General features: G+C 38.9%; 1 protein-coding gene across 1 annotated transcript in view; it reads left to right on the top strand.

The window, feature by feature from the left end:
* ssbp4 (single stranded DNA binding protein 4) overlaps positions 1 to 26,183 on the top strand; it is a 98,451-nt gene extending 72,268 nt beyond the window's left edge. The window contains exons 5-18 of the mRNA XM_036585886.1: positions 1,265 to 1,354; positions 9,899 to 9,982; positions 17,329 to 17,388; positions 17,481 to 17,544; positions 18,194 to 18,261; positions 19,117 to 19,184; positions 19,294 to 19,339; positions 19,916 to 19,951; positions 20,086 to 20,140; positions 20,392 to 20,462; positions 20,619 to 20,697; positions 21,230 to 21,258; positions 21,380 to 21,481; positions 23,058 to 26,183. Coding sequence (XP_036441779.1) covers positions 1,265 to 1,354; positions 9,899 to 9,982; positions 17,329 to 17,388; positions 17,481 to 17,544; positions 18,194 to 18,261; positions 19,117 to 19,184; positions 19,294 to 19,339; positions 19,916 to 19,951; positions 20,086 to 20,140; positions 20,392 to 20,462; positions 20,619 to 20,697; positions 21,230 to 21,258; positions 21,380 to 21,481; positions 23,058 to 23,087 — 882 coding nt within the window. The 3' untranslated portion in view covers positions 23,088 to 26,183. The remainder of the gene's footprint in view (positions 1 to 1,264; positions 1,355 to 9,898; positions 9,983 to 17,328; positions 17,389 to 17,480; positions 17,545 to 18,193; positions 18,262 to 19,116; positions 19,185 to 19,293; positions 19,340 to 19,915; positions 19,952 to 20,085; positions 20,141 to 20,391; positions 20,463 to 20,618; positions 20,698 to 21,229; positions 21,259 to 21,379; positions 21,482 to 23,057) is intronic.
* The last annotated feature ends 530 nt before the right edge of the window (positions 26,184 to 26,713 follow it).

The following is a 26,713-nucleotide window of genomic DNA, read 5'->3' on the forward strand; positions in this document are numbered from 1 at the left end:
TGTATTTCCCCATCATTAAAACAGTCTTACTCCTCTTAAAACAGTAGTTCAGTGAAACATCTTAACTATTTCATTTTCACCTTATCTCAAATGTTTTAGATCCGGCAAGCTATGTTTGATGTCTAAAGTTTGCTTCTGTAGTTTTGGATCTGAGCTACGAGGTTAAAGTTGCTAACAAGTAAGAGAAGCCTATAGCCCACCAATTAGCATCATGCAAATAGCATACCTAACGCTGCTTTTGCATTAGTTACGCAACATTCATTTTCTATAGGAAGTCTTTACATTGTCTGTAAATTGTCATGATGACGAAAGAAATGGTCCAAAATGACTTTGAGAACGTCTGGTTCCATTGACTTCCATTAAAAGTAAAGTATGTATTTTTCTTCTGTAAAGTTACCATTTTGGAGATACAAGGTTTTGTTCTGACAACAGCAATATGTAAAATTTTAACCTAGTAAACATTTTAGAAAATATTAACTGCACACTACATTCACGTTATGAGCCTTAAAAAACTTAAGACTTAATTTCAGTTGTGTTTCGTAGGTAATGGCCTAACAACACCCATATGCAGCTGGCTCAAGGAGGGGATACGGTTATGTCCGTCACCTCGCCAGACCAGAATAAATGCAGCATAAATCTTCACTCACTTGCCTTAAACTGCAGACAGTTTTAAGGAATCTCAAGCAGACTGATGTGGTTTTTGATGCTGTATGACCTACAGTTTTTATAAAACTGGACAAAAGTACGTTTCCTAGTTAAAAGCAGTAGCTACAGCCATTGTGCGCCATAAATTTTGTCTTTGCTTATGACCATTTTTTAAATAGATGCCTGATACAGAATGTCATACAGTGTAAGAAACAACTGAAGTCTGTTTGGGGTTTCAAGAAAGTTTGAAGCTAGTGTGTTAGGATTGGGACGTCCAGTTCGCAGCAGCCAGTGATTTTGCATAGTGGTAGGTAATGTTGCTGCTCTCCACAGGTTCATAGCCCAGAGTCTTTGCTGCTGCTACATGAGAAAATTCTAAGTCACTGTCCTCCAAATGCATAGATGTGAATGTTTGCATGATGCTAATTGGTAATCATAAGCTTCTATTGCTTGTAAGCTACAGAATTAGCCAGCAAGAATAGCCATGTTCAATATTTGTACCGACCCCAGTGTTACTTCTGTCTTTTTCTTCTAGCCTTTGTTTGGATGGGAAGATTAGGGGTTTGTTAATTAGTGCAGTTGATTGACCAGCGTGGTGGTGTTTGTTTCTGTCTTCCAGAGTGCAGCAGCAGCCCCCAGTCCTGTAATGGGCAATATGCCTCCTAATGATGGCATGCCAGGCGGGCCCATGCCTCCCAGCTTCTTTCAAGTAAGTGCAGCGTTCTTCCTCACAGTCTTAACTTGCTGTGTCCAGTCCTTTTTCTGCCTGCTTTTTCTTTCTTCTACTCTCCTCCTTCTTTCAGAGCCCCTTTATCTTCTGTAATCTCTGTCCAGATGTTTCTCTCTTGGTTTCTTTTTTCGACAGTCTGTCCCCGTTCTGTGTTTGAATCAGCCCTAGCTGTCATGACAGTCTCAGATGAGTAAGAGTGCCCATTGGCTGGGTGCTGCTGCCGGCTCTCTGAGCATTAACTGAAGACGGCTGAGACTGAGCTTCAGGTTGACAGATGTTTTGGTGTCCTTAGTAGGGCTGTAGTCACGACCACCTTTGCTGAGTGCAAGGCAAGTCCAAGACTGAGTCTAACGGGGACCAAGACTAAGTCAAGGCCGAGAACGAGTCAAGATTGAGACCCAAAAAACATTCTGTACAGATTTCTTGTTTTTTTGTTTTTTTTTGGGGGGAGTCATTTAAGAGTGAACTACTCCCCTACAGATTTACTTGAGACAACATTTTTCCATAGGTTTTAAATTAATAATTGCATAGTCAAATGCATATCCATAAAAGTAGGTCAAATTTTATGTTTTGTAGATTTTTTCAAAGTGAAAAGAAGTTAACAGATTCTCTACAGAGAACAAACAGTAATATGGCATTTTTTCAGTTTTTGTGCATAATTTCTATTTGCTGAGTTAAACAAAATTAAATTTAAAGAAATTGTGCCACAACGTTTGCACAGGCCACAATTTTAGGTTTTATTCTTTTCCAATAACAGTTTGGGAAGAACAATGACTCAAATTTCTGAGTTTGTATGAGTTCTATCTACTGAATCTACCGTTGGATTCAGCTGATAACAAAAGAACAGTAAATACCTCTCCAGGTATAATAATTCAATCAGCTGACCAGGCTGATCTGAGCTCAGTTTACTCTGATATGAATGAATAGAGATGTATGGCATAATTCAATTAAGTTCATGATGATGATGTTTTATTTTTCTTCATGAGTGTAAGGGTTGATGGCCTTTAAGGACAACCTCTGTCTGCCCCTCTATCTGCTGTCTGACTCAAAGTTAGTGTTGTGTAGGTGCAGGAGGTGCAATGTGCGAGTGGAAAGATCAGATAGAGAGGCAGCATCTTCTGTGAGCCGAGGAGGAGAGCGTTAATGTTGCATGAGCTGTGATCAGAGGGGAGAGTATCTGCCTGTGTTGCGTGAGTGACATTGCTTTCCATAAATAGAGCCTGTGTGCATTAGAGAGAGAGAAGGAGAGAGAGAGAGAGAGAGAGAGAGAGAGAGAGAGAGAGAGAAAGAGAAAGAGAGGGGAATAAGAAAATGTGGAAGGTCTTTCACTGTTCTCCACTGCAGCAGTTCCCTTCTATCCTCTGTCTTGGTGGCTACCCAAGAGAGAGAGAGAGACAGTGAAAGAGAGAGAGAGTAAGAGGGAAAGCGAGAGAGATAGATGGAGAGAGAATGAATAAAGCAGAGGAGAGAGTGATAACGAGACAGTGAGTGTTTATGAGAGAGAGAAAGAGAGAGAGTGAATGAGCAAAACAAAAGGGAGAAAAACACTGAGAGTATATGAGAGAAGAAGGAATAAAGCAAGAGAATGAGTGAGAAAGAATCAGATAGCAAGTAAGGAAGAGAGGAAGAGTAAAAGCAAGAGAGTATGAGAGAGTGAGAGAAAATTAGAGTGAGTGAGAGAGCCAAGCAGGAAAGTCAGAAAGAGAGGAAAAGAGTAAAGTGTGAGAAGTGAAAGAGTCAAGCGAGAGAGTAGGAGAGAGAGAGATAAGGAGAGAGAGTTGAGCAAGAGAGAGACAGAGAAAGAAAGTAAAGCAGAAGAGTGAGTGGAGAAAGAAGGAAAGAGTAAAGCAGGAGCATGAAAGAGTAAAGCGAGAGAGTGGGAGAGTAAAGCGAGAGTGGGAGAGAGTAAAGTGAGAAAGGCAGAAAGAGAAAGAAAGAGTAAAGCAGGAGCGAGAGAAAGTAGAGTGGGAGAGAGAAAGAGTAAAGTAAGAATGAGAGAGAGCGTGATAGAGAGAGTTAGAGAGCAAAAGCAAAAGAGTGAGAGAGACTGTAAAGCAAGAGTGAGAGAGATGGAGATAAAGTGAGGGGAGGAGAGAGTGAGAGGGTGAGAGAGTGAGACAGGGAAGAAGGAAAGAGGTCCTGAAGGAAAAGGCTGCACAGCCGTCAGTCTGACTGCTTTGTGTGTGTGTGTGTGTGTGTGTGTGTGTGTGTGTGTTTCAAACACGACACCAATTATATCTTGGCATATTTTCATACTAGCCAGTACATCACCCTTTCACACCTTCTCTCTCTCTCTCTCTCTCTCTCTCTCTCTGTCTGTCTCTGTGTCTCTCTCTCTCTCTTTCTAAATGTAGCTGCTGCTCTCAGTCGTGCTGTAATCACAGTCAGCGTGTTGGTGTTTGTTGTCAGTAAGTCTCAGATTTGGTTTGAACAGGTTGTGATGCATCTCGAGGTGAAACTCAACACCTGATGCTCTCTTTGAAAACTTTTATTTCTTGCTAAGAGTCTTAATCATTCTTGCATTGCTAAATTCTGTCCCTCAGATCTCTCTCTCTTTTTCTAGCTAACCTTTTTAACCTTAGGTTTATTATTCAGTCATCAAACTTAAAGAGGAAGTCCTCTGATTTTTCTATATTTCTGCATAGTTCAATCATGTAACCAAAGTCATTTAGAGTGGTTTGATGAAAAATGGTTAATTGTAGAGAATCTTAAATTATTCAATAACTACTATGAAACTAATATGTAAGTAATGTAGTTATGGGAGTGAGCAGCTGAAGTGTGGGTACAGATACAGGCTCTTGAGGTTTCAGGGGTTAAAGGTTAATAAAATTTTTAAAAATAATAAATTTGTACACTGTGTGCGCACATGCTTTGGCCTCAGCCCTCAGATATAATGGTGATAATTAACACAGTCAACCCCAGCGCTGCAGTGTAAGTTGCGTCGTCCTGAGAGAGAAGGATGGAGGTTTAGGGGTCTGCTGCCCCCCCCCAGACCTCCCTAATCTTCACCTCGCAGGCCCAGACTCACAGCAGCCTCCTGCAGTGTAAGAAAGAGAGAGAGAGTTTAAAGAGAGAGAGAGGCAGAGGCAGAGTGAGCGAGAGAGACTAGAAGAGATTGGAGAGAGAGAGAGAGAAAGCACAAAGCCCGCGCGCTGGCGTCTGGCCCGGATCTGCGATTTTTTTTTCCCTCCGGTATAGCAGAGGTCGGCCTGCTTAATAATCCTCACGCCAAAACTCCACTGCAGCAGCTCCTCACGGGAGGACAGGCAGAGGGAGAGAGAGAGAGAGAGAGAGAGAGGGGGAGAGAGAGAGAGGGAAGGAGGGAGGGCGGAAGAAACAGAGAATATTTCAACTTTTTAGCTGGCAGACAACAACATCTGAAATGGGTGGGTTTGTTTGAGGAGAGAAGGTGAGGATATTGCATCAGTCCCTCTTTCTGTGAAAGCCCAGAAAAAGCTCAGAGAGCTCGGAGTGAGCAGCAGCCCAGGAGAATGAGAATTTCAGTCTTTTCCCTGAGTCGAGTGAACTAGACCTCCATCAAGGTTAAAAGGACCAGAGGATCTTGTTCAGGCTTGCTTCTGGGAGCCGGGGAGGTGTGATAGGTGCCACAGCGCTCTACTGTTGTCCCGTTGACGCGCTTGCCTCTGGAGACGACGTAACTCTAGGTTGATAGTATTCCAGTACTGTACGTCTTCGCTCATGTGTCCATTGTAACTTTATAGGAGGCGGAATAACGCTAATGTACACTGTGATCATCTTTTGGCTGATCTTCAAAATTTCTCTTGGTCTTGAAATGTTCCAGTAGTGTTAAGGGCAGTCAACGTTTTTAGATGTTGTGAAAAATGAAAAACGGAAAAATAACGTTAGAATATTTTGATACACTCTAAAAAAAGATGCTTCAAGCGTTCTTTAGTAAAGAGCATGGTTGTGTATGAAACCAGGAACACTGAAAAACCCTTTGCGTGACTGAAGGGTTCTTTGCATCATGAAAGCGTTCATCGGATTGATGGAAAATGTGCATTAATGTGCTATAGATGGTTCTGTATAGAACCTTTTTGAAAAGGGTTGTTTATAGCATGCAAAAGGGTTCTGCTATTGCAACAACCTTAACACAGTAACAGTAGAAGAACCCCATTTTCAAAAAGGACACAAAAGCACATTCTCCATCAATCTGAAGAGCCATTTCATGATGCAGAGAACCCTTTAATCATGCAAAGGGTTCTTTGAGTGTTCATGGTTCTCTATAGAACCATTTTCTTTACTAAAGAACCCTTGAGGCACTGTGTAGGACTGCGACCATACTCTGAGGTTAGCCGTTTTCATACAGATTTTTAGCTGTAATTCAGGTTTTGTTGACCGATTGACTGTCTTGTTTTGAAGTGAAAGGTCAAAAAGATCATGTATTTAGACCTCTGGAAGAACAGTTAGCTTCCGCTGCTCACAGGCCTCAGCAGCAAGCTCGTTTTGAGGACCAAATAGCAATAAAATGTAGGAAATCTCCATGGTGAGAATCTGAGAAAGATGTATTTACTTCACAGAGAACACATTTTAGCATCCTCAAAAGTGTTAAGTGTGCTAACATGACCTGCACACTTCTGCCTTTCACTTTATGGATTTCTTTAAATGCGCTTCCACTGTACGTCATATTGTTTGTCCAAGAAGTGGCAGCAGGTCTCTCTCAGTGTACTCACAGAGGCAACAATGAAATATGCATTGTGCTGTTGTTCTGTGCTTTGTTGTGTTCACCGCTTTGTGTCCACGGCATTCGTTCGGTTGTTATACACTGCCTCCTAGTGGTTTTAAAGTGGTGTTGCACTTCGCTGTAGTGCTTGGCCCCTGTGGTTGCTACTGTCCTTTACTGCGCTGTCCCAGTAGGAATAGTATGTGCTGTTCTTTCACAAGGCAGGAGGGGCTTCTGTAGATGGGCTTGTGGTTCCGTGCCAAGCCGTTATCTCCTTAGCTGGGTAGAAAATGATTTTATTAATTGCTTCATTTAGCACACACTCGCCCCCCCTTCCCCTACACACTCACCCACACATGCACACACACACACACATGCACGCAGGCGAACCCACTCATGTTGTTCCTCTCTACAGGGCCACATAGCAGGAGTAGGCACCACCATAAAGGCCATATGCCTCGCCCATTCACTCATAATGGGCCTGGGTTAGAGGGAGGAGGAGGTGCAGTGCTGGTGGCAGAGCGGTGTGGAGGAGAGTGGGGCAGGGGCTGCAGCAGCTGCTTTACCCAGCAGGAGAGACTTGTGGCAGGGGGAAGATCATAACACTCACTGCCCCTTACAAACTGCCACATTATTAGGAGCCAGGGGTGCAAATCTGTGACCTCACAACAAGTCGATTTGAGTGGGATTCTTTAGGTAACAGTGCAGGGCGTAATCACGTTTTGATTCACTTGTTTTGTTGTGATTCAGGATTATTTTCAAAAATAAACTGAGTACAGTTGAATGCAAAAATTTGAAAAGAAGTTAATACAATGGAATAAGCTTAAATATGGCATTTTCCTTCATATTTTAGTGCATTAGTTCTATTTTTTTGCTGAATTTAACATGGAAAAAAAATAAAACATAAAAATTTATGTGCCATAACTTTGGCACAGGCCACATGTGTGTTTCCTGAATACCCATTTCCTGAATTACCTTCCTATCACTGCTGTCAGAACAAAACATTAGCTGGGCACAAAATACTTCCATCATCTGTGAGGCAGCACAGTTTGCTTTTGGATGTCGTACTTTTTTTGTGTGATAGACATACTTGTGTAGAAATGTACTTGAGATTTAAACAGTATTTAAAAGGTATTATTTTGATCAGTGTGAGAAGATCTGAGAGCCGTTTCTGTGGAGCTCAATATTAGAAATTTGAGAAAATTGAGAAAATTAGAGAAAAAGCACCGTTGGTGCTGTTTTCACCAGAGGTGTACTGTGACTGTCAGTACTAGGAATTGAGAAATTAGTTCAAAACAGGTAAAATAACATCACTATGTTAATGCTGATTTCTGCTAGCGCCTTCATGGGGATTCATGTCATATGTTAGCACTAAGCTAAAGGTAATTCACATAAACATTTCTTTGTTGTAGATTAAACACAGACATTTGAAGCTTGTAACAGATGTAACATATATTTTACCCTGTAGGTTTACAGTAACATCTTCAATGAAGAGTCCTGGTGTAGATCTGCAGCTATATTCTGTTTCTAACAACTGACTGAAACCTGGTTAGACTACAGCTCGTATACAGTAAATGACGCATGTAGAACTTCCAGAAAGTCTCACGAAGTGGGTCCCACTCTTTGGGATTCAGAACGTGATTGGTTGATTCCACTTTAAGTAATTCTGTAAGTGGTTAATTGGATGTGTTAGGTCTTCTGTTCAGCTCCTGATGTCCTAACCAATGGGAGAGCTGTATCTACCTAGATACCACGTGGGAAAAAATCCTGCCTGGACAATTCTCTAATGGGTGTTTCAAGATTTTAGGCCTTTTGTTTTTTAACCAAAATTTAACATTAAAATAAGAAAAGTGCTGCAATGCTTGCAGAGTTTAAATATAAATCTAAAGGCCTAGAAGGTTGATTTCCTGCTGATTCTCACTCAGACTGCTAAGCTAGGTGTTGAAGAGCTGATGTTAGTGTACTTCTCCAAAATCAGCCTTCAGATCAATGCACTGTTGCATTTTTACATCCCTATTAGGACCGTTGCCATCACGGGACGAGCAGCTGGTCCTGCTCACCTGCTTGTGGAGTTCAGACCCACTGCACTATGGGACCTGTCAAAGTGTGCACAGCCTCTCTGGCAGCGTTTGGCAAAGCGGATCAGTGTGAGTGCCCGTTCTGCCTCACGAGTGCTTTGTGGTGCTACAGATGGAAATGAACAAATGGCTCTTGGTCATTATCTACACTGTAGGACCGCTTGATCCCTGGCTGGTTGTTGGACAGCGTTAGAGCTGGAGGGTTTATGACTTCTAATTGTTTTCTTAGCCTGACTCAGTTACTGTTTTGATCTTCTGTGAAATGTATAATCAGGTAGGAGGCAAAAATAGCGTGTTAGCTGCCATGAAGTTGTTCATTAAATAGCTACTGCTGCTGCATTTGCTTCTCCACATAAAGAGAAAAATTGTCTCAGTGTTCTAAAGCCTGATATATTAGCAACAACAAAAGTACTGTTGTCTGCTTTTTTTTTACTTATTTGTTTGTTTGAACCTTTAAGTTGGGAACCTAAAACTACATGTCATGGTCAGGGCTTGATTTAAGGGGGAATCAAGGAGATTCCATGCCCCTGGTCAAAAAAATAAATGACAAGAATGATCCCTGTTGTAAAACCTGCATCCCTCCTTTACACCTCCTTTCAGTTAATGTTGTTATTTGATGTTGCCCAAGATGTTGCTTTTGATGCATGAAAGTTTGTGAAAAAGCAATTATAAAATTCTCACAGGCTGTTTATGTTCATACAAATGGGTTCTTATACCACGATATAATAAAAAGTCTGATTATTGTTGTCTATGCAACACTAAAAATGTGGTGTTTCAACTCAATTTTTGTCTATATTAAACTTTGAATAGTAAGTAAACAGAATTTAAGACATTATTTTTCTGTTAGCTTACTCTTACTCTTATACAGTGAATATAATTACAGTATAAGATGAGAGATAATATCTGAGCTTTGTCCTGTGCTCAGGGTAAAAAGTGAAGCATACCTGCAGCTCATAACCACAAACCCACCAACCCAACCTTAAAAACTTTTTACAGAATGTATCAGCCCCATGAATGAAACACAAAACAAGTTTTTTTTCTTTTTTTGAATGATCTGAATATATTATATATAAGCAGCTAAATACATTATTATAATCATAAAGGAGTTATTGAATAATACAGGGAATATTTTGGATTTCACTGTAGACTCTGGACTACATTCACACAGACATAACTGTAAACTGACACTCGCTCGAGTGACACTCGAGTTCTTTAATGAAGAAGCGTGCAGTACTGTGCAAAAGATTTATTCATTTATTTATTTATTACGTTATTAATATGTTAGAAGAATACAGTTAGAAGAACACTTTGATTGCTGGCTTCTTGCTGCACTCCAGCCATTGCATGGATTTATTAAATTCCATCAGCAGCTCAATTTATTTAATTTAATGAAGGATTGATTAGATAAGCTAGGTGTTAGATGGTAATTGTGAATACTGGACTTCCTCAACAAGAGCTTTGGCAGACTGACACACATCAATTCAATGTTTTGTTTAACTGTTTATTTGTATTTGCTTTAAGGTTAGTCTTCTAATGCTTACTGACCAGCTAAATGGCTTTAGATGTTATTTTCTCAGATCACTGAAGAATTTTGCACAGTACTGGACATGGATTTTGAGAAGATGTGTTTCTATATAATAGCAGCCTGCCTGAAGAAATCCCTGTTCGAGTGGTTTTGTTGCATACTTGTAGTGATGGGTCATCTCTCTCTCTCTCTCTCTCTCTCTCTCTCTCTCTCTCTCTCTCTCTCTCTCTCTACTGCAGGGTCCTCCTGGCTCACAGCCCTCTCCTCACTCTCAGCCTCCCCCACACAACCCCAACAATCCCATGATGGGACCCCACGGTCAGGTAAGACCCCTGTCTCTCACTCTCTGTACTTTTATTTACTTTATTTATTACATTTCAGTATGTTGTGGCCTTCTTCATAAACTAGCTCACTAGAAAAATCCAAACTGAAATCAGGAATCATCAAGTTTGAAAAAAAACCCTGAGATTTATCAGAACACCCAGTCCTATAAGTATGTATAATTAAGAGTGGGCAATAGGGCAAAAGTGTGAAATCACACTTTTTATTACTGTTTTTAAGACATTTCCGTGATACACGTTATGCATCGCGATATTTAGATACACAGGCTCAATGCACCGTTAGTGCCTCATTTAAAAACAGCCGTCAAAAACTGTGGATACAGTGATTTTTATTCAATATTTAACACACTGTGCTGCACTAAATCCAGTTAAACAGGACTGATTATGCTCTCTTTGTAATTAAACGTGGAGTTGGACAGTTTTCTTGAAGTACTGATGATTCTCACATAAGCATAAAATTTATTGCACTAACGATAAAATATCATACTGCAGCACATGTGTTAGGCTCCAGTCCTGGCAGGTCGAAACACTGTAGACTTCAGCACACTGCCTCATTAAACACACCTGATTCAGCCCATCAGCTGATCAGCAAGGACTTCATGAACTGAATTCAGTGCTAGCAGTGCTAGATGAGGGGGTATTCGCAGCACTTTGGCCTGGAAGGTCCCCAGTTTGACATGCCTGTTGTACAGTAACTATGCATGTGGCATTTGGGATTACGTGTGTTTATTTTCTCAGACTGTCAAAGTTAACACACAATAAATTATTAACGCTATTAGTTCTCTTAAACCTGTCAACACGCTTTCCTACTTTGAACCTTTGGGTCATCTGTGGTAGTGCAGGCAAAAGTCCAAAAGCTTCCACACTGTGTGCTAATACGATAGAATCCATGATTGTAGCCCTCTCGTTCAAATGCAGCTTTTAAACGACTTTTAAAGTGGTATTTTCGGCAGACTGGACTGTGTTCACAGGAAGTCAAGCAGCGAACTAACAAAAGCAATAGCAAAATGCAAAGTTCCACTTCCCCTTGAGAACCTTTGTTATGACAAGAATCCATGAACAAGAAGCTACAATCGTGAAGGAATTTGAACCATTGACTGTATATATGATATACATGAAATACACACTTATTGTTTGGAACATGCAGCCACTGTTACTCTCACTGGACATTGGTGATGAAAACTGTAAACCATGGAAATCATCTGATTTTCATGTTTGGGTTTACATGATGAATATAATATTAAATTACTGTAAGGGATAAATACATTCTGATGAAGATTACTGTGTCATAACATAGCCATAAAACCTTTTTTTAAACTTCTTAAAATGACAAATTCTATTTTTTAGTTATTCCTTGCACTTCGTCTCCCTTGTTTGTGATTTTTTTGTTATTTGTGATTTTTTTTTGTTATTTCAAAAACTATGGCTACAGACGGCATCAGTGTGACAGGAGGGACTTTTCTTTTCTGTTTCTCTTTTGGGCCAAAAAACTAAAACGCCATTTTCATCTGAAAATTGTTGGTGGCCGAAATTTCGATGCATCTCTAATTCACAATATATTGGACAGATTTACAGCTGGACGATGGTGAACTGATTAGAAGCAGCAGCTGTACACAATTGAGGCCTCTGACTTGGTTCTGTTCCAGTGACAAAACCCTCTGTGTGTCATCCATCTTGTTTGTTTCTTGCATATTTATACCATCTCCATCTTCTTCCTCCTCATTCGCTTGCTCTATTTCTTGCATGTGCACTACTGAACACCAGTAGTACATTACCTCACTCTGTTTTCTTTTAAAAAGCACTCACGCTCTCACACATCCATACACACGCACACACCCTCCTTATGGACGGCAGCCGTGGTGCGGGATAAATAATGTAGGCTGTTGCCCAGTCTGAGAGGAGAACAGGTTCATCTGGCCAGAAGTCCACAGCCGCTCCCTCTCAAAGCCTTACACGCACTATCCCATCTCCCATCAATATCTCATTAATAATGCAGCACTGAGACACACACACACACACGACACACATATGTTTGTTTTTATACAATGTCAGGATGAGGGAGTGTGTGTTACTGCCTGTATGTAATAATATGTCCCATATGCATTTTATATTATTAAAGGTTTCACACAGTTAAATTCACTTGTCGTATATAATTGTTATTCAGTAATAACTTATTCAGTATAGATTGAAATACTGAAATGTTATAAACTTGACACCAAAACTCATATGAGACTAATACATTGGATTTTAACCTGTGAGCTGTGGACCCCCAGTGGGCCGTGGTGGTACTGCTAGGTGACTGTTGGCAGTCAATTTTTTTGTTTTTGTTTTTTCAATCTATAGATATTTTACCAAATGTAGTTTAAATATGTTAAGTATGGCAAATAACATTCTTGTGATGTTTGTAAAAATGTTTAGACCAAACTCAATGACCAGTCTGGCAAAATGCGTGACCGACATAATTGACGTAGCTAGCTTGTTACATTTGTATTCTCAGTGCAAGTGAATGTAAAACGTTTCTCTTTTTAATCGAATGGAACTTAACCATCATAGATAAATGACTACAAATGGAAATATTTCAGATATTATTAGGTGTTCATTGTGTTGCGTGATCATACAGTCAAGTGAAAGTTGATAAGCTACATTGATTATGGTTTCATATTGCCTTGTGTTTGAAACGATTGGGCTGGTTAAAACTTTTTTGTGGGCAGCAGAAGCTTTTGTGGTCAGTTGTGTGGGCCACGAGTTGCAAAAGGTTGGAAATCCCTGGGATCCTGTCATTGATGCTAAGCGAACTCAACAAACTAGAATTACACAGAAACAAACAGAATACAATTCAGAAAGCAAGATTCTGAAATGTTTCACAGACTGGCTGGAACTAAATGACATTCAGCTTAATTTGGGAAATATTGAAAAAACTGAGCTAAACTTAATATTGCCAAAGTTTCATGGCCCTATTCGTAATGCAAATGGCTATTATATTTTGGCGAAATGTTCTATTGCTTAAATAAGTTAATTCTCAGAGCTTTATGGTTTTTCAATTATTATGAAATCATCTACAGCTCTGTTGATCATGTACGTGCAACAAATTTGAATTATTAAGCTTTTGAAAGGTAGTATATATGTGAATATATATGTATATTTATGTAAAATATTATACATTGTATATAAAAATAATTCATTGCATATGTAGTAAGTATCTATATGTAATAATAATATTTATTTTATGTCCTCTCAAATAACACGCTTCTGCAAATTCCAGTGCATAATTATTAGAATTACTAGAATAGTAAAATAGAAATTGAAAATGTGCACTAAAATTGGCAGACAAATCATTCATATTTTAGTATGTTTTCTGTAGAGAAAAAAATTAATAAATAATTTCACATCCTGTAAATGACTGTATAAACAGGTGTATGTATGACAATAATTTGTCTCAATGTGTTATATGTAATAATGAAAGAATAAAGTCCAAAAAAAGAATAGAGTCCAAGCCTGACTCTTAACCCTATCATTCACTTTAGTAACCAAAAAAAAACATCTTGACTCTTTCAGTTAAAAAAATGAAACATAGTGCTTTTGTAAAAAGCACTTCACAGAGTCAAGACCGTTCAGACCACGTGTACGCTTGCATGCACTGATGCACCAGACATATACATGTGGCAGAAACTAACACAAGAGCGTCCACAGCTAAATAGCATGTCACATTTTTCAGTATTTAGTGTGTCCACACTTCATTAAAGCCTCCATGTTTGGGAGACTTGCTTTCAGTTTTTCAAACCAATCCAAAAGTTCAGTCTTAGAAGTTGGTTACATTTTTTGCTTCTCACAATCCAAATAATCCCAAACACATTCAGTGTGGGAACACATCCTCTACAGAGACACATATAAATGCACATTTCCACACGCTGAACAGGATAATGCATGCTGTGTCTGATCAAAGAAAGAACATAAAAGTTTGTCCCATAGGACTGCGGTCATTCTGTAAGCATCAGCGACAGCTCTGGTGGCTGTTTAATTGTTTGTGAAGGCAGTTTGTTGTTGTGGCGTAGTGCGCCTGTTCTGTACACATCGCCGGGGGAGTATCCAGTTTTATGACTGTAATTGAAGAGGGTTACACAAAACTATACCTGAGTGGATTGGCACGTGTTTCTGTGTGTGTGTGTGTTTGTGTTTGTGTGTGTTCTCGTCTTTCTGATCTTTGACATTTGGAGTCAGTACGTGCTATTGTGTTGTGTGTGTATATGTGTGATTGTCCATGTACGCACATGTAAATGTCTGGGTGCTTCAAAGTACTTCAAAGTCTGTGCTAAAGTCGGAGACCACCATCATTTATTTAATTTCCAATCAAAACGTGTATTAAGTACAAGTTATATTTTTCAGTGCAGAAAGTAGAAAAGATATATATTCAACAGACAATTACACAGAAGCATCAACAGCTAAATATGATAGACCTTTTTTAGAATTTAGTGCGTCAGACTTTCACTTTTACTACAGCTTCCATTGTTTTCAGGAGCCTCACTCTCAGTTTTTTAAAGAAAGCTGAAGGAATGGTTTTCCACACCTCCAAAGTTCAGTCTTAGAAGTCGGTTGCATTTTCTGCTTCTCATGATCCAAGTAATCCCAAACACATTCAGCTATGCTCAGGTCTGGACTCTGGGCTGGACAGTCCATGGTTTGGAGAGCAGCAGCTTCTTTGTTGATTTGCAGATTTCCTTTTCTCAGTAAAGGCTTCTTGACAGCTACACATCCTTTTAGACGTGTAGTGTTGAGTTGTCTTCTCACAGTGGAAGGAAGGACAGAAACACCTGTGTGTGATCTGAAGGAAGAGTGGAGCTTGATTTTCTTCTCCTTCTCTCAAAAATGAGAGCTTTAACTACTGTTTATCTGATGGGGACAGTTTTAGTGGTCTTTCAGGTCTTGCACGGAGGTTAAGAGTCCCATTTTCTCTTTATCTTCTAATAATTTTCCAATTCTAATAATTTTCCAAAACTCCAGTTTTGGAAACTCTTGTTCACTTTCGCTTACTTTTCTTCGACTTTCCTTTTTCTTATACAAGTGGATTAAATCTGATCTCAAAAATATCTCCTGAAAAAAATGAACTTGTACTTAAAGGCCGTTTAGACTGGAAATTGAATAAATAAATAGTCTCTGATATTTACACAGTACTGTAAATGGATGTAGGTGTATATTAATGTGACATCTTCTATTTTTTACTCTCATATTTGACAAATGTCTTGCATTTAACACTTAAATGTGGAGCATTTTCCTCTCAGTATTTAGAGACACTGTTTGTAAGGTTCACAGTAAGTGATCAAGGCTTTTCATGCAGTGTTATGGCGTCCTCTGCTGGGACCTTTCAGCACTTCACCTTCCCTTTTCATCTCCAATGATTGGGCACTGCATGAAGTGTACCCTGTAGTTAGGGGTCGGCAATATGTCGGTGTTTATCATTAGATAATAAATTACATCACATTATGTCACTAAACGTCTTTTTGTTCCTGTAAGAACACTGACTGTCAGTGTGTTTCATTAAAAAGAGGGCATAATTAGTCCTGTTTAGGTGCAGCGTAGTATGTGATACGTTGAATTAAAATCACTCTGAACTTTTAGGAAGTTTACCTTTGTTTTACAGTAAGTTTTATATTTAATTGTTTCTTTTTTTAATGTGGCACCACTGGTTCCTTTTTGTCTATGCCAATTTATCAAATGAAAAACTGATTATTGTGATGCACATTGTGAATCTTGAAAACTTCAATTTTGTGTGATTCAATTTTGTGATGCTGTATTTTTGCCATATCAGCCATCACTACTGGTAATAGTCACTACATGCCTGTCTGTCTGTCCATCTGTCCACCAGTTTTATTTCTTGTTTAAGACGCTCAAGACACAGCAAAGTGTCAAAACACATATTTTATTGTAAATATTGGAGCATTTTTTATTGTAGTGTTCTTTTACTTCTCAAACAAATAATATTTTATGTTTCTGTGCTCTTGGACCTTGAAGTATATGATCATATATATGGTTATAGACACAATTATATATATTGTTATTTATCGCTGCTGTCGGAACCAAACCTGGTATCTCCATTTTTTTTGTTCATTTTTTCATTTTTTTGAAAATGCCTGTTGCCCTATACATTGTGTGTAAATTTCATGATGAATGGACCAAAAGAAACGGCCCAAAAAAGTCTGGTTCCATTGACCTAGGTTTTCCTTCTCCTGTACAGTTACTATTTTGGAGATACAAAGTTTTGTTCCGACAACAGTGATATACAGCATGAAGCTGTATTCTGCTGTACCCTTATAGTAATAAGCTGTAATTAAAATTCATGTAGTTTTACATAACAACTGTAAAAGTGATGCAACTCACTAGCAAGTAATACATATGAAAATTTGACTTTTACTTTTACCAGACTTATTTTAATTAAAAAACAATATTGAAGCATATTTATGAATGTATTTATACACCATTTTTTGCACTGTACATGCATAGAATATCTCAAATGTTCTTTTAATGCAAAATACATTTAATAGACATTCAAACTTTGTTTCTAATTTGTACAAATGTGACCAAAAACTTGATTTAACTGGATTTAAGCATTTAAATAACATTTAAACAATCAAAGCATTTCAGCATTTAAACAGTCACAAAGAAAAAAAATCCAATATAAAACTTTTAAAGTCTTTAAATCACCAAAATCATCAGAGTAAAAACAATTTAAATATTTATTTTACAATATCTATGCCTTTTTAACTCTCAGTTGCTGTCATATCCCATAATGCTATGTACAGCTAGGTACAGCTCATGGTCAACCTTAAAGTAACTTGCTTTGTTATCACAGAAAATATCTTAAGTTGAGTTGATTTCACCGTAAAATGCTGAATTTTAACCCTTGCAAAACTGGTCTCAGAATATTTGTTCCTAAAAACAATACGGCCAATCGGTCCAGTCAGTTTCTAAGAGGCAGGGCTTATGTGACCTGAACATCTGTAAACTTAATAGCTGTCCATCAGTCGAAACTTGACTAGTTTATATATGCAGGTTGCAGCACATGATTTAACTGAGGTGAATGGTGAATTGAACTGAACCTGAATATCCAACACGGACTAATGTCCAACAGGCAAACCTGGCAAAGTTCACAACCCAGCAGTGACAGGTTGATATTAGAGCTACAATAAAGCTTGGATGACTCAAATAGTCCATTTTGCTTTATTGACAAGACCACAAAGAGGTGTGTTTAAAGTACGATTTATGTGCTTGCATTGCTCTTCTTAAACTGATACTTTGTTGTTTGACTGTGGCTCTTCTGTTCTCTCTCTTGTCAGCCTTTCATGTCTCCACGGTACCCAGGGGGACCCCGCCCATCACTCCGCATGCCAAATCAGGTATCTGACACACCTCCTTTATATGAGGTCCTGGTCCCCTCTGTTCTCCATCAGTTCTCACTTGTTCTTACTGTCCTTCTTTTCCTCCTCAGCCTCCTGTGGGTGTTCCAGGGTCACAGCCACTCCTGCCAAACAGTTTGGATCCCAGACCACAGGGTAGAGTTAAACTGCCATCACTCACATTTACAGGGTTGCAATGTTTGGAATCAAAGGTGTCAATAATATTAATCCAGTTTGGTTGCAAATTAAGGTACAAACTGTTTTTAAACATGCTAGTGCTGTGTGGATTTCAAATAATTAGCAGGAAACTGTAAAGGAAAGAAAATTTAGATGCTTCTAGAATGAGGAGCTGTAGATAAGCTGTAGATAACTCTGAAAGTACTGAGAAAGCTGTAGATCAGAGGTCTTTAAATTCAGGCCCTTGGACTGTATTTACTGGTAGTTTAACTGAACTGGATTCAAGAGCCTGATTTGAAGACCTTTGCTGTAGAGCATCAAACATGTCATTAACATGTTACATTAAAATTGATATCTAGAACATCCTTTATAACAAAGAAGACTTGACAAAAATGTTAAAATACATAACTTCTGTATGATTATTAGCATTGAGTAACATATTGTTGTCAAAATGTATGAGATATTGAATAGATGTCTATAATTACCTTGCTTAACATTTACATTGTAAACATTATAAAATGTATATAAATATATAAAATAATAACATTCACGTGAAAAGTAATTTCAAACCACCTGACACTGATGTATACTGAGTCTTTATGATTTTCTTTCCCTCTTCTTCATCCAGGACATCCAAACATGGGCGGCCCAATGAGGATGAACCCACCCAGGGGGATGGGAGGCATGGGCCCACAGGTCAGTCAGAAACCGCTCAAATGTGAAAAGAAAGCACCTCTGTTGATGTATAGATTGGTCAATGAGAAAGCTGTGACTAAATTTTTGATATGCAGTATCCAAACCATTTTAAGTTGTGTAACCCATGTTATAAAGTATACTAACTAGTCACAATACACAGCTTTATCATACAAGTTAAAGGGAAATTTTACTGATTTTCCAAAATTTCAGCATAGTTCAATTGCTGAGATGTAAACAGTCATTCAGAGGGATCTAATGTGAAATGCTTCATTGTAAAGAAACTTACAGACTAGGGGTGCAATGTCTTCAATGCAAATATAGCTTTTTACTGTCAAAAATGACTAGTGAACCTACACGTCTTCTGAATTTTTGTATATAATGTTGCTGATGGTAAAATAGTGTTAAATGTGAGCAAATACGTTTTTTTGGGTACCATGTTGCCTTACATGTACCCCTCTGCCGGGAATAGATTTTAAAAATATATTTTAGGCCAAAATCTCATCTCAGAACTATCTTAAAACAATGTCTCAGACATCAGACAGTGTAATCATAACCATTCATATTCATAACCGTTCAGACATTTGGTAGCTATCACCACCACTGTAAACAATTCTGACTCAGCATGTTTCTCTGGAAAAAAGCATTTCACATCAAACCACCCTGTTTACATGATTTAATGATTTAATTATGCAGAATTTGTAAAAAATTGATGGGGGCTGCTGTATTTCATTTCATACTGAACTGCAGTAGAGGACTGTTTGTGCGATTGGGCAGTCTGGGTTTGGTTTGCTGTTGTTTAGCACATGCCAGTGGTGTTTTCTTTCTAACCAAATCTTCTTCTCTCTCTCTGTGTAGAACTATGGTGGTGGGATGAGGCCTCCTCCTAACTCTCTTGGTGGCCCAGCCATGTCAGGAATGAACATGTGAGCACATTTAAGAGTCTTGCTGTACACTGATATGAGGGTTCTATCAGTTTTATACACACAGAAAAAGACTAATTGACTGATTCATTGTCTGTGCTCTCTCTCAAAGGGGTCCGGGTGGTCGAGGTCCCTGGCCAAATCCTAATGCAAACTCAGTAAGTCCATTTCCTGTGTTTTTGTTAAATAATATTTCTTTAAAAAATGTTAAAATTTCTTATTTGTTGCATCACATCACTGCCATAACAAAACCTAATATCACAGGAATGGTAAATATAGGAAAAGGAATAAATACATACATTAAAAAATGAACACCTTTGGTCAAATTTTTGTTAATTTGGAAAAAATAAAATGCAAAATGTGCCGCAACATTTGCCCAGACCACATTTCATGTTTCAGTATTTGTTAGCAAATAAACAGAAATCATGTATTAACATTCGCATAAGTGTTAACTTATTTTCACTTAGAGGATCAATAAAATGTGTAATTTGACCAGGGATGCCTAAACTTTTGCATACAACTGTATATGATTAAAACATGTTAATATAGTGAGATTTGGATCATTTCTATTGGCCCATTTATCCTGAAATGTTCACACAATGTCTGACATTTTCCAATAATACAAAATAATGAAAGAAATATAGTTCAGAAATAAGTTTTGTTTAATATGACACTGATGACAAGTAACATCAGTCGCCATTGCTCTTATTCGCTCCTGTTCTTCCTCCCCACAGATAGCATACTCATCCTCGTCACCTGGAAACTATGTGGTAAGTCTCACGCCAGGTTTCCATCATTAAAGAGGCCATGCACTCGAAAGGCAGCTCTTACTGCTGAGTTTTTTCATATAACACAGAACGTTCCCTTTTTCATTTTATGTTTGTTTTTATGTCCTGGCTCACAGGGGCCTCCAGGAGGTGGAGGGCCACCAGGAACGCCCATCATGCCAAGCCCAGGAGGTCAGTCTGACCGTGGTTTATACTTTCATACAGACAATGTAAAAGCCTCAATCAATAAAGCGAGCATATTTTTGCCTAATTGTTTAAAGGGGAAACGTGAGAGTTAAGTGCAACATCATAATGTTTTCTCAAACAGTCTGGAATAGTTGGCCACAAGCTTAGGTAGAATGTTGTTTTTAATAGATGTAGCTTAGCAGAACTGGTCTCCAGATAAAACTTTTATCATAACTGTTGTTTTCATCTTTACTCAGACTCAACAAATTCCAGTGAAAACATCTACACTATGATGAACCCTATCGGCCCTGGCGGCAACAGACCTAATGTGAGTTCAGACTGGTTATTTGTTGCCTTGTGTGACTGTGGCTGAGTGGGTTTGGAGCTCTGTGATAAAGACTGCATGTGTAGAAATGTTTTTAATGATCATTGTGTATATAATAATAGTACAATGTGTTGTATAATCTATGTCATATTCTTCCAGTTCCCAATGGGGCCTGGCCCTGACGGCCCAATGGGTGGAATGGGGTCAATGGAACCACATCATATGAACGGGTCACTAGGTAAGACATTTATAGGTGTTTTTACTTTGATTGTTCAGTTTAACCTTTTATAGCACATTTGATAGTCTGTATCTTTGTAACACAGAGCCCCGCTGGTGACTGAATAAAAATAATGCATGGCCACGATTTATTAAGGCATGGGAACAAGATAATGAAGTTGTGGCCACGCCTTAATAAGGCCTGGGAATGAGATCCTAATGTGCGGCCATGACTTAGTAAGGCGTGGGAACGAGATCCTAATGCTTGGCCACGACTTAGTAAGGCATGATCTCTTTCCCATGCCTTCCTAAGTAGTGGCCACGACTTAATTATCTCATTCCCACGCCTTACTAATTCATCGCCATGCATTAGGATCTTGTACCCACGCGTTAATAAGGCGTGACCACGCATTATTTTGATAACCAGCAGGGCTCTGTATTGTAATACAGATTTGAAGAAGCCATGAAGCCACCTGTGTGGGCTCACTCAGTTGAAAAACAAGCCTCTGCAGGGACCGCTGTAGTCATGCCTATGTCACTTCCTGTGTTCACAGGCTCGGGGGATATGGATGGGTTGCCAAAGGTGAGACGTTTCTCGAGATGGAGATTCAGCAGCAGTCACAGCTGCTCTTTGCAAATCATTTATTCCAGCTCTTCAAGCAGTCTTAGTATTTCATGCTGAACTTGTACCCTTTTTCTTCTAGAACTCTCCAAACAATATGGCAGGTATGAATAACCCTCCAGGGACTCCGCGGGACGAGGGAGAGATGGCAGGCAACTTCTTAAACCCATTCCAAAGTGAAAGTGTAAGTGTTAACACACAGCAACCCACTCTGCCCCTCCCTCCTTTCCCCCAGCCTTTAACCACCTTACACTGTGGTCGATCTCTTCAGTTCGAAAGTAATGCTGAATGTATATCCACTAGATAGTTGCAGTTTTCATAAATTGAGTGGTAAATAGACTTTACTTAAAGCATTGCCTGATTAATAGCCTAATTGAGAAGGCTTTGTTTCAGAAATGTGAAGAGGCCTGTGACCTTACTCTACAAATAATATACATTCTGTAAATGAGTCTTAAATTAATTGAATGAAATACGGTATGTTTGTGGGACGCTGATTTTTTCTTATGGAGCAGTCATGGGCAGAGATTTATAGCTGCAGGCTTTGCATTCTTTGGAAACACTTTGGGTTACTCAAAGAACTTAACAGTGGAAATTCTTTAAAGATCTGGTTTTATAAATGAGATATATGAGTGTAAAAAAATCCTTTTTTAAAGTTTAAAAAACTTGACATGGTTTAGACTAAAAGGTTTAGTAATGCAAGGGAAACCTTAGGAGCACAAAGAGGAATAAAAAACATTTTTATTTAAAAAATAAACCGCCTTTTATAAGATGTTCAGTGCAGACAGACATGTTTAAGAACTGATAACATATGAATGTAGGCCAATTTAGAGGGTTTAATCAGACCAGAGAAATCATTTAGTCACTCAGCGTTAAAGCGGTTTAGTGATGAAAACTACCCCTTTCAGATGAGCTAATGCTAAAGCTAACACTAGAGCCAGTCAGTAGAACAGTAGAGGAGGATGAAAGAATGAATGGTGTGTGTAAAAGTACATTAATATTTATCTTCCAAGTTTTAATCACAGATGTGAGCACTCTACAGTTCTCTGCAATCTGATTGATGTATGAAGCTGTCAGCAGCTAAGAAAAGCTAACTAGTTAGCTTACTGATACTAATTTAATGTGTTTTGTAACAATATTGGTAGACGTTGTATTTGGCAATGATTTTAAGCAAATACAGTAACCTAGATGAAACTTCTGTTAGAGGCCTACTTGTTAATAGTGTTGACATTTAGTGAATGTGGTCTTCGACCCAGATTAGTGCAAATTCTTTCAGCTTCAAGATTGCAATGAAACCAATGGCACCCTCCAGCTAACCAAAATAGCCTATGCCAGGCCTCAGTAACACCTTTCCCGAACTATTAGTGTAATAATTATGACTAATTTACTATCACTGACGTTTTACTGCAGGTTGCTGTTTATTGAGAAGTCTTGTCAGTTTTTCTTGTGATTCATGGAGGAAGGAACATTTAGAGACCAATGTGATTGGCTGAGAAGTGTCATCATAATTTTGTAACAGCTCTTCCTAGATCTGCGTTTCCAGGCCAAGAACAATTTACGAAACTTGTTTCAAAAATCAGTTTTGCGCCAGTTAAATTTTAACCAATCTGCAGTTTTGGAGCCCCTTCATTCATCATTGTCTTGCACAGTTGGACATTTTCATAACTTTTGAAGCATTGTCATCATCTGTGTGAAGCATAAGAACATTGGCTCATCACTGTGCTCCCTCCACCCCCCTCCCCTTCTCTCTTTTCTCTTTACAGTATTCACCCAACATGACGATGAGTGTTTGATTATTTTTCCTCGTTTTGTTTTTTTTTATTTTACCTTTATTTTTTATTTTTTTATTTTTTTATCCCTCCGTGCTTTTTCCCCTCTTCACATTACACTGCATCCGGTGGGTTTTATACCCACTTTTTGCCCTGTCTCCCCCCTTCCCATGTCCTCTGCTCCTTTTGTAACACTCTGGGTTGGTTGGGGGGCGGCTCCCCTCAGCCCGTCGTCATGGTTACGGAGCGCAGGATGCCTGGCCGGTCTCCCCACTCCAAAGCTGGCGCGGTGGCGTCCGCAGGACGAAAGCAGGCCACAAGCCACAGAAAGAATCTCCACTCCACCCCCACCTGCCTGCCTGGCTTCCTTACCGGCCCAGGACACTGAGGGTCCTGAGAGTGTGGGTGTTAATGAGCGTATGAGTGTGTGTGTGTGTGCGTGTGGTTTTCTGTATGGGAGGGACTGTTCCAGAAAAACTCACAGCAAGCTGCTGCTGCTCAGCGCCAAGGCCGGTGGTCTAATTTCAGTCACATTTTATTCTCTCTCCTCTTTAACGTCTTTTAACGGCAGTCGACGACAGAGGCTTGAGTCGGTCCACTGTTCGACTGTCGTGTACATTCTGAAACGGAAAAGCTAAACTGGTGATGATAGCTCCGGGGCAGAAACGGTCTCCTCATTATATATTTGTATATTATTGATTATATTATTGTTATGATTTTCATAATTGATATTGCTATGATGTAGTCATGATTTTATGGATTTTCCTGTAAAGGGCACATTTGTATCTCAACGACATTGAAGACAGAATAAGCACACACTCAAGAATGCACAATGACACCTCTGTTTACATGATTTTAGGTATTTGTCTCTTTTTTTTGTTTTGTTTTGTTTGTTTGTTTTGTCGGATGTCTCCTTACATATACCTCTTCCTGTGTTCTTCATGGAACTGATGTCATCACTACCAGATTACCATAGTAAAAGTGTACTTCTCAGTATTTGAGTCTGTATGAATTTGATGGCTGTCTGCTTATCACACGATTGCAATCACTGTCAGCACTGGATCTGAAACATTTGTAGAATATTTTGCACCCTCCCAGATGTTCTTTTTTCAGCTGTTTTCGTCATGCCTGACCTGTGCGTTCATGTGTTGTCTTCACTGCGTTTTTATCATGTAGCATGAAAAAGCTTATTGCAGTCACTGTCAGTAGGCTTACTTACTAAAAAGACTTGCTCTAATCTTGCCTTGTCAAAGCATCCCAGCTGTAATTGGTTCACCTCTATTCATTGTAATGTCCCTTACAGTTACATGTAAGCTGTCATTAATGTTTATTGTGACTTTGGCATCATGTATTGATTTTGAAATGATTTTGAATTCTTTCAATCCTGAGTGCCTGGAGGAGCGGAGAGAAAATATAAATAATGATAAAAAAATCCTCCTACAGGCTCCATGGCAGTTCCTCATGCTTTTATTTTTAAGTCCCATACCTGTAAATACAACCTACTTCTCTTATTGGTCATTGAGTCTCCTTTGTATTTTCAATACACTACTTGTCTGTGAATCTTGTGTGGTTCCATCTTTTTCTTAGTGTATGTTTATTTTCTGTTTTCAAATGTGCAGTCTGAAAACTCCTCATAAGTCCCAGCTAGGAAGTTTGGTCACTCGTTATCGGTCCTGTGGACATCGTGATAAATCCGACTGCCACATTTATCGACCCTGTTGATTACCCCTTTCGTTCTGATTGCGTGTCCATATCACTGTGCTTCAGATACGGTTTTAAATTTAGTTTAGACCTGTAAAATCTGATTGGGCCGCCACTGAAAATGCTTTTTGTCCCGTGACTATGCGGGTTTTTCTCAGCACCAGGCTCACCCTCTGATCACAATTTGAGGAGTAAATAGTCACTCAGTGCTCTCCGAGCTGGCTGATACACAGCCCCCTCCTGCCCAACCCTATCCCAGCCCCCCTCCCCCACTTTCTTACTGCCCTTCACCTTTTGATTTTATTTGTAAATACTGTAAAATGCATTTTGATATCATTGACATGTTTTGATATGTCAGTCACAACCAACGAGTACAGCTGAAAATAAGTTATAAAGAATTTGTTTTGTGTTTTTGTATTTTAAAGAGATGGTTTGGTGTAAAGTAACAGATTGAGGGGAACCCCTATTGCATAAACTAAGGAATACGAGAAAATATTTTTCTGAATTAATACCTCAAAAAGAATCAAATTTAAACTCACTGTAAACATTTGTATCTCTGGTGGGATTTGCGAATACGGCAGTGTGTTTGTGAAAGAAAAGCGTTTTTTTTTTTTCTGGGTCTGAAGACAGAGCTGTATATAGTTTTCAAAAGGACAGAGAGAGATGGCTGTTTGATACATTGTGGCACTTAAGGCTAGCAATCGTGATACGTGCTGGCCTGTATTCACACAAATTAACCTCAATTTGCTATTTGACCTTCACTCACTGAAGACAGCTGCACTTTCTGCAGGACATCCTATTGATATTATGGTCCCTGTTAACTGCAATATGAGAGCCATCAAATTGATGTAGCCTTCCCATTTCACAGATGTAGACCAATGTACCATCCAACCAAGGGACCAAAAGTGCAAATTTTCAACTTACGAGTGCAAACGTAATATGAGACGGTCTGCATTCCACTGCATTTGAAGATGGCATTGTGCAGACTGATTCTCTGATCCTCTCTCAGTCCTTAATTGTACAATTGTTGGCCATCTCTGTACTTCTATTGTGATGTATAATACTGTAACATTAGGAAGAATTTGGGAAAGGGTTTGGGGGGAGGGGGCGGGGGTGTATTCGGGAGGTTTGGTGAGGGAGGGAAGAAATGAGATTTTCCTGTACCTTTCATTGTCCTTTCTGGCGACATGACAGTATTCAATATGAAGCAGTCTGTCTCATTGGGTTTGCTTTGTATTTCATGGTAGGCTAGTTTGGATCTGTGTCTTAGGGACTTAGGTGTCTTGTGTAGGTAATAAAGATGTCCTTTGTATGTTACTTTATATTGTAAAGTTTCTTTAGACTGACAGAAAAAAAAGAAAATTTGCTTATCAAAAACAAATGGCTGCATCAATAATAAATGTAATTTGATATTTTCCTGGGTCTGAGTGTCCTTGTGTATCTTAACAGGGGATTTTCACCATTTTTTTTTTTTACATTTTTGCATAAATAAATTGTTAAGATGTAAAGAAAATGATATTCAGATTGGCTTGGTGTGAAATGTTCTGTTTTAGAGAAACGTCCTCACAAGCTACTACACGAAATGGTCACAAGAACATTGCCAGTCTGAGACATTGTTTTTTGGTAGTTTACTCAAAAAACTTTGTTTACCTTCTCGACAACGTTATTTACAAAAAATCAAAAGCCTCATGTAGGTTCACTGGTCATTTTGGAAAGTAGGTTTTGTAAAATAGCTATAGACATCGTAACCCCGGTTGCTTTACATCACCACCAGTGTAAATAAATCCACATTGGTGTTTCTCTACAGTGCATCATTGCCCATCAACTCTAAATGAGTGGCTTGATTTACAGTGGGGACCTTTATTTTGATACGTAAGCTTAGGCTACTGTGATTGATTCTATTCAAATCTTTATCATTACTATGTATCGCATTATTATACAGAAATAGG

Source organism: Colossoma macropomum, unplaced genomic scaffold, assembly GCF_904425465.1.
Source record: "Colossoma macropomum unplaced genomic scaffold, Colossoma_macropomum, whole genome shotgun sequence".
NCBI lineage: Eukaryota > Metazoa > Chordata > Actinopteri > Characiformes > Serrasalmidae > Colossoma > Colossoma macropomum.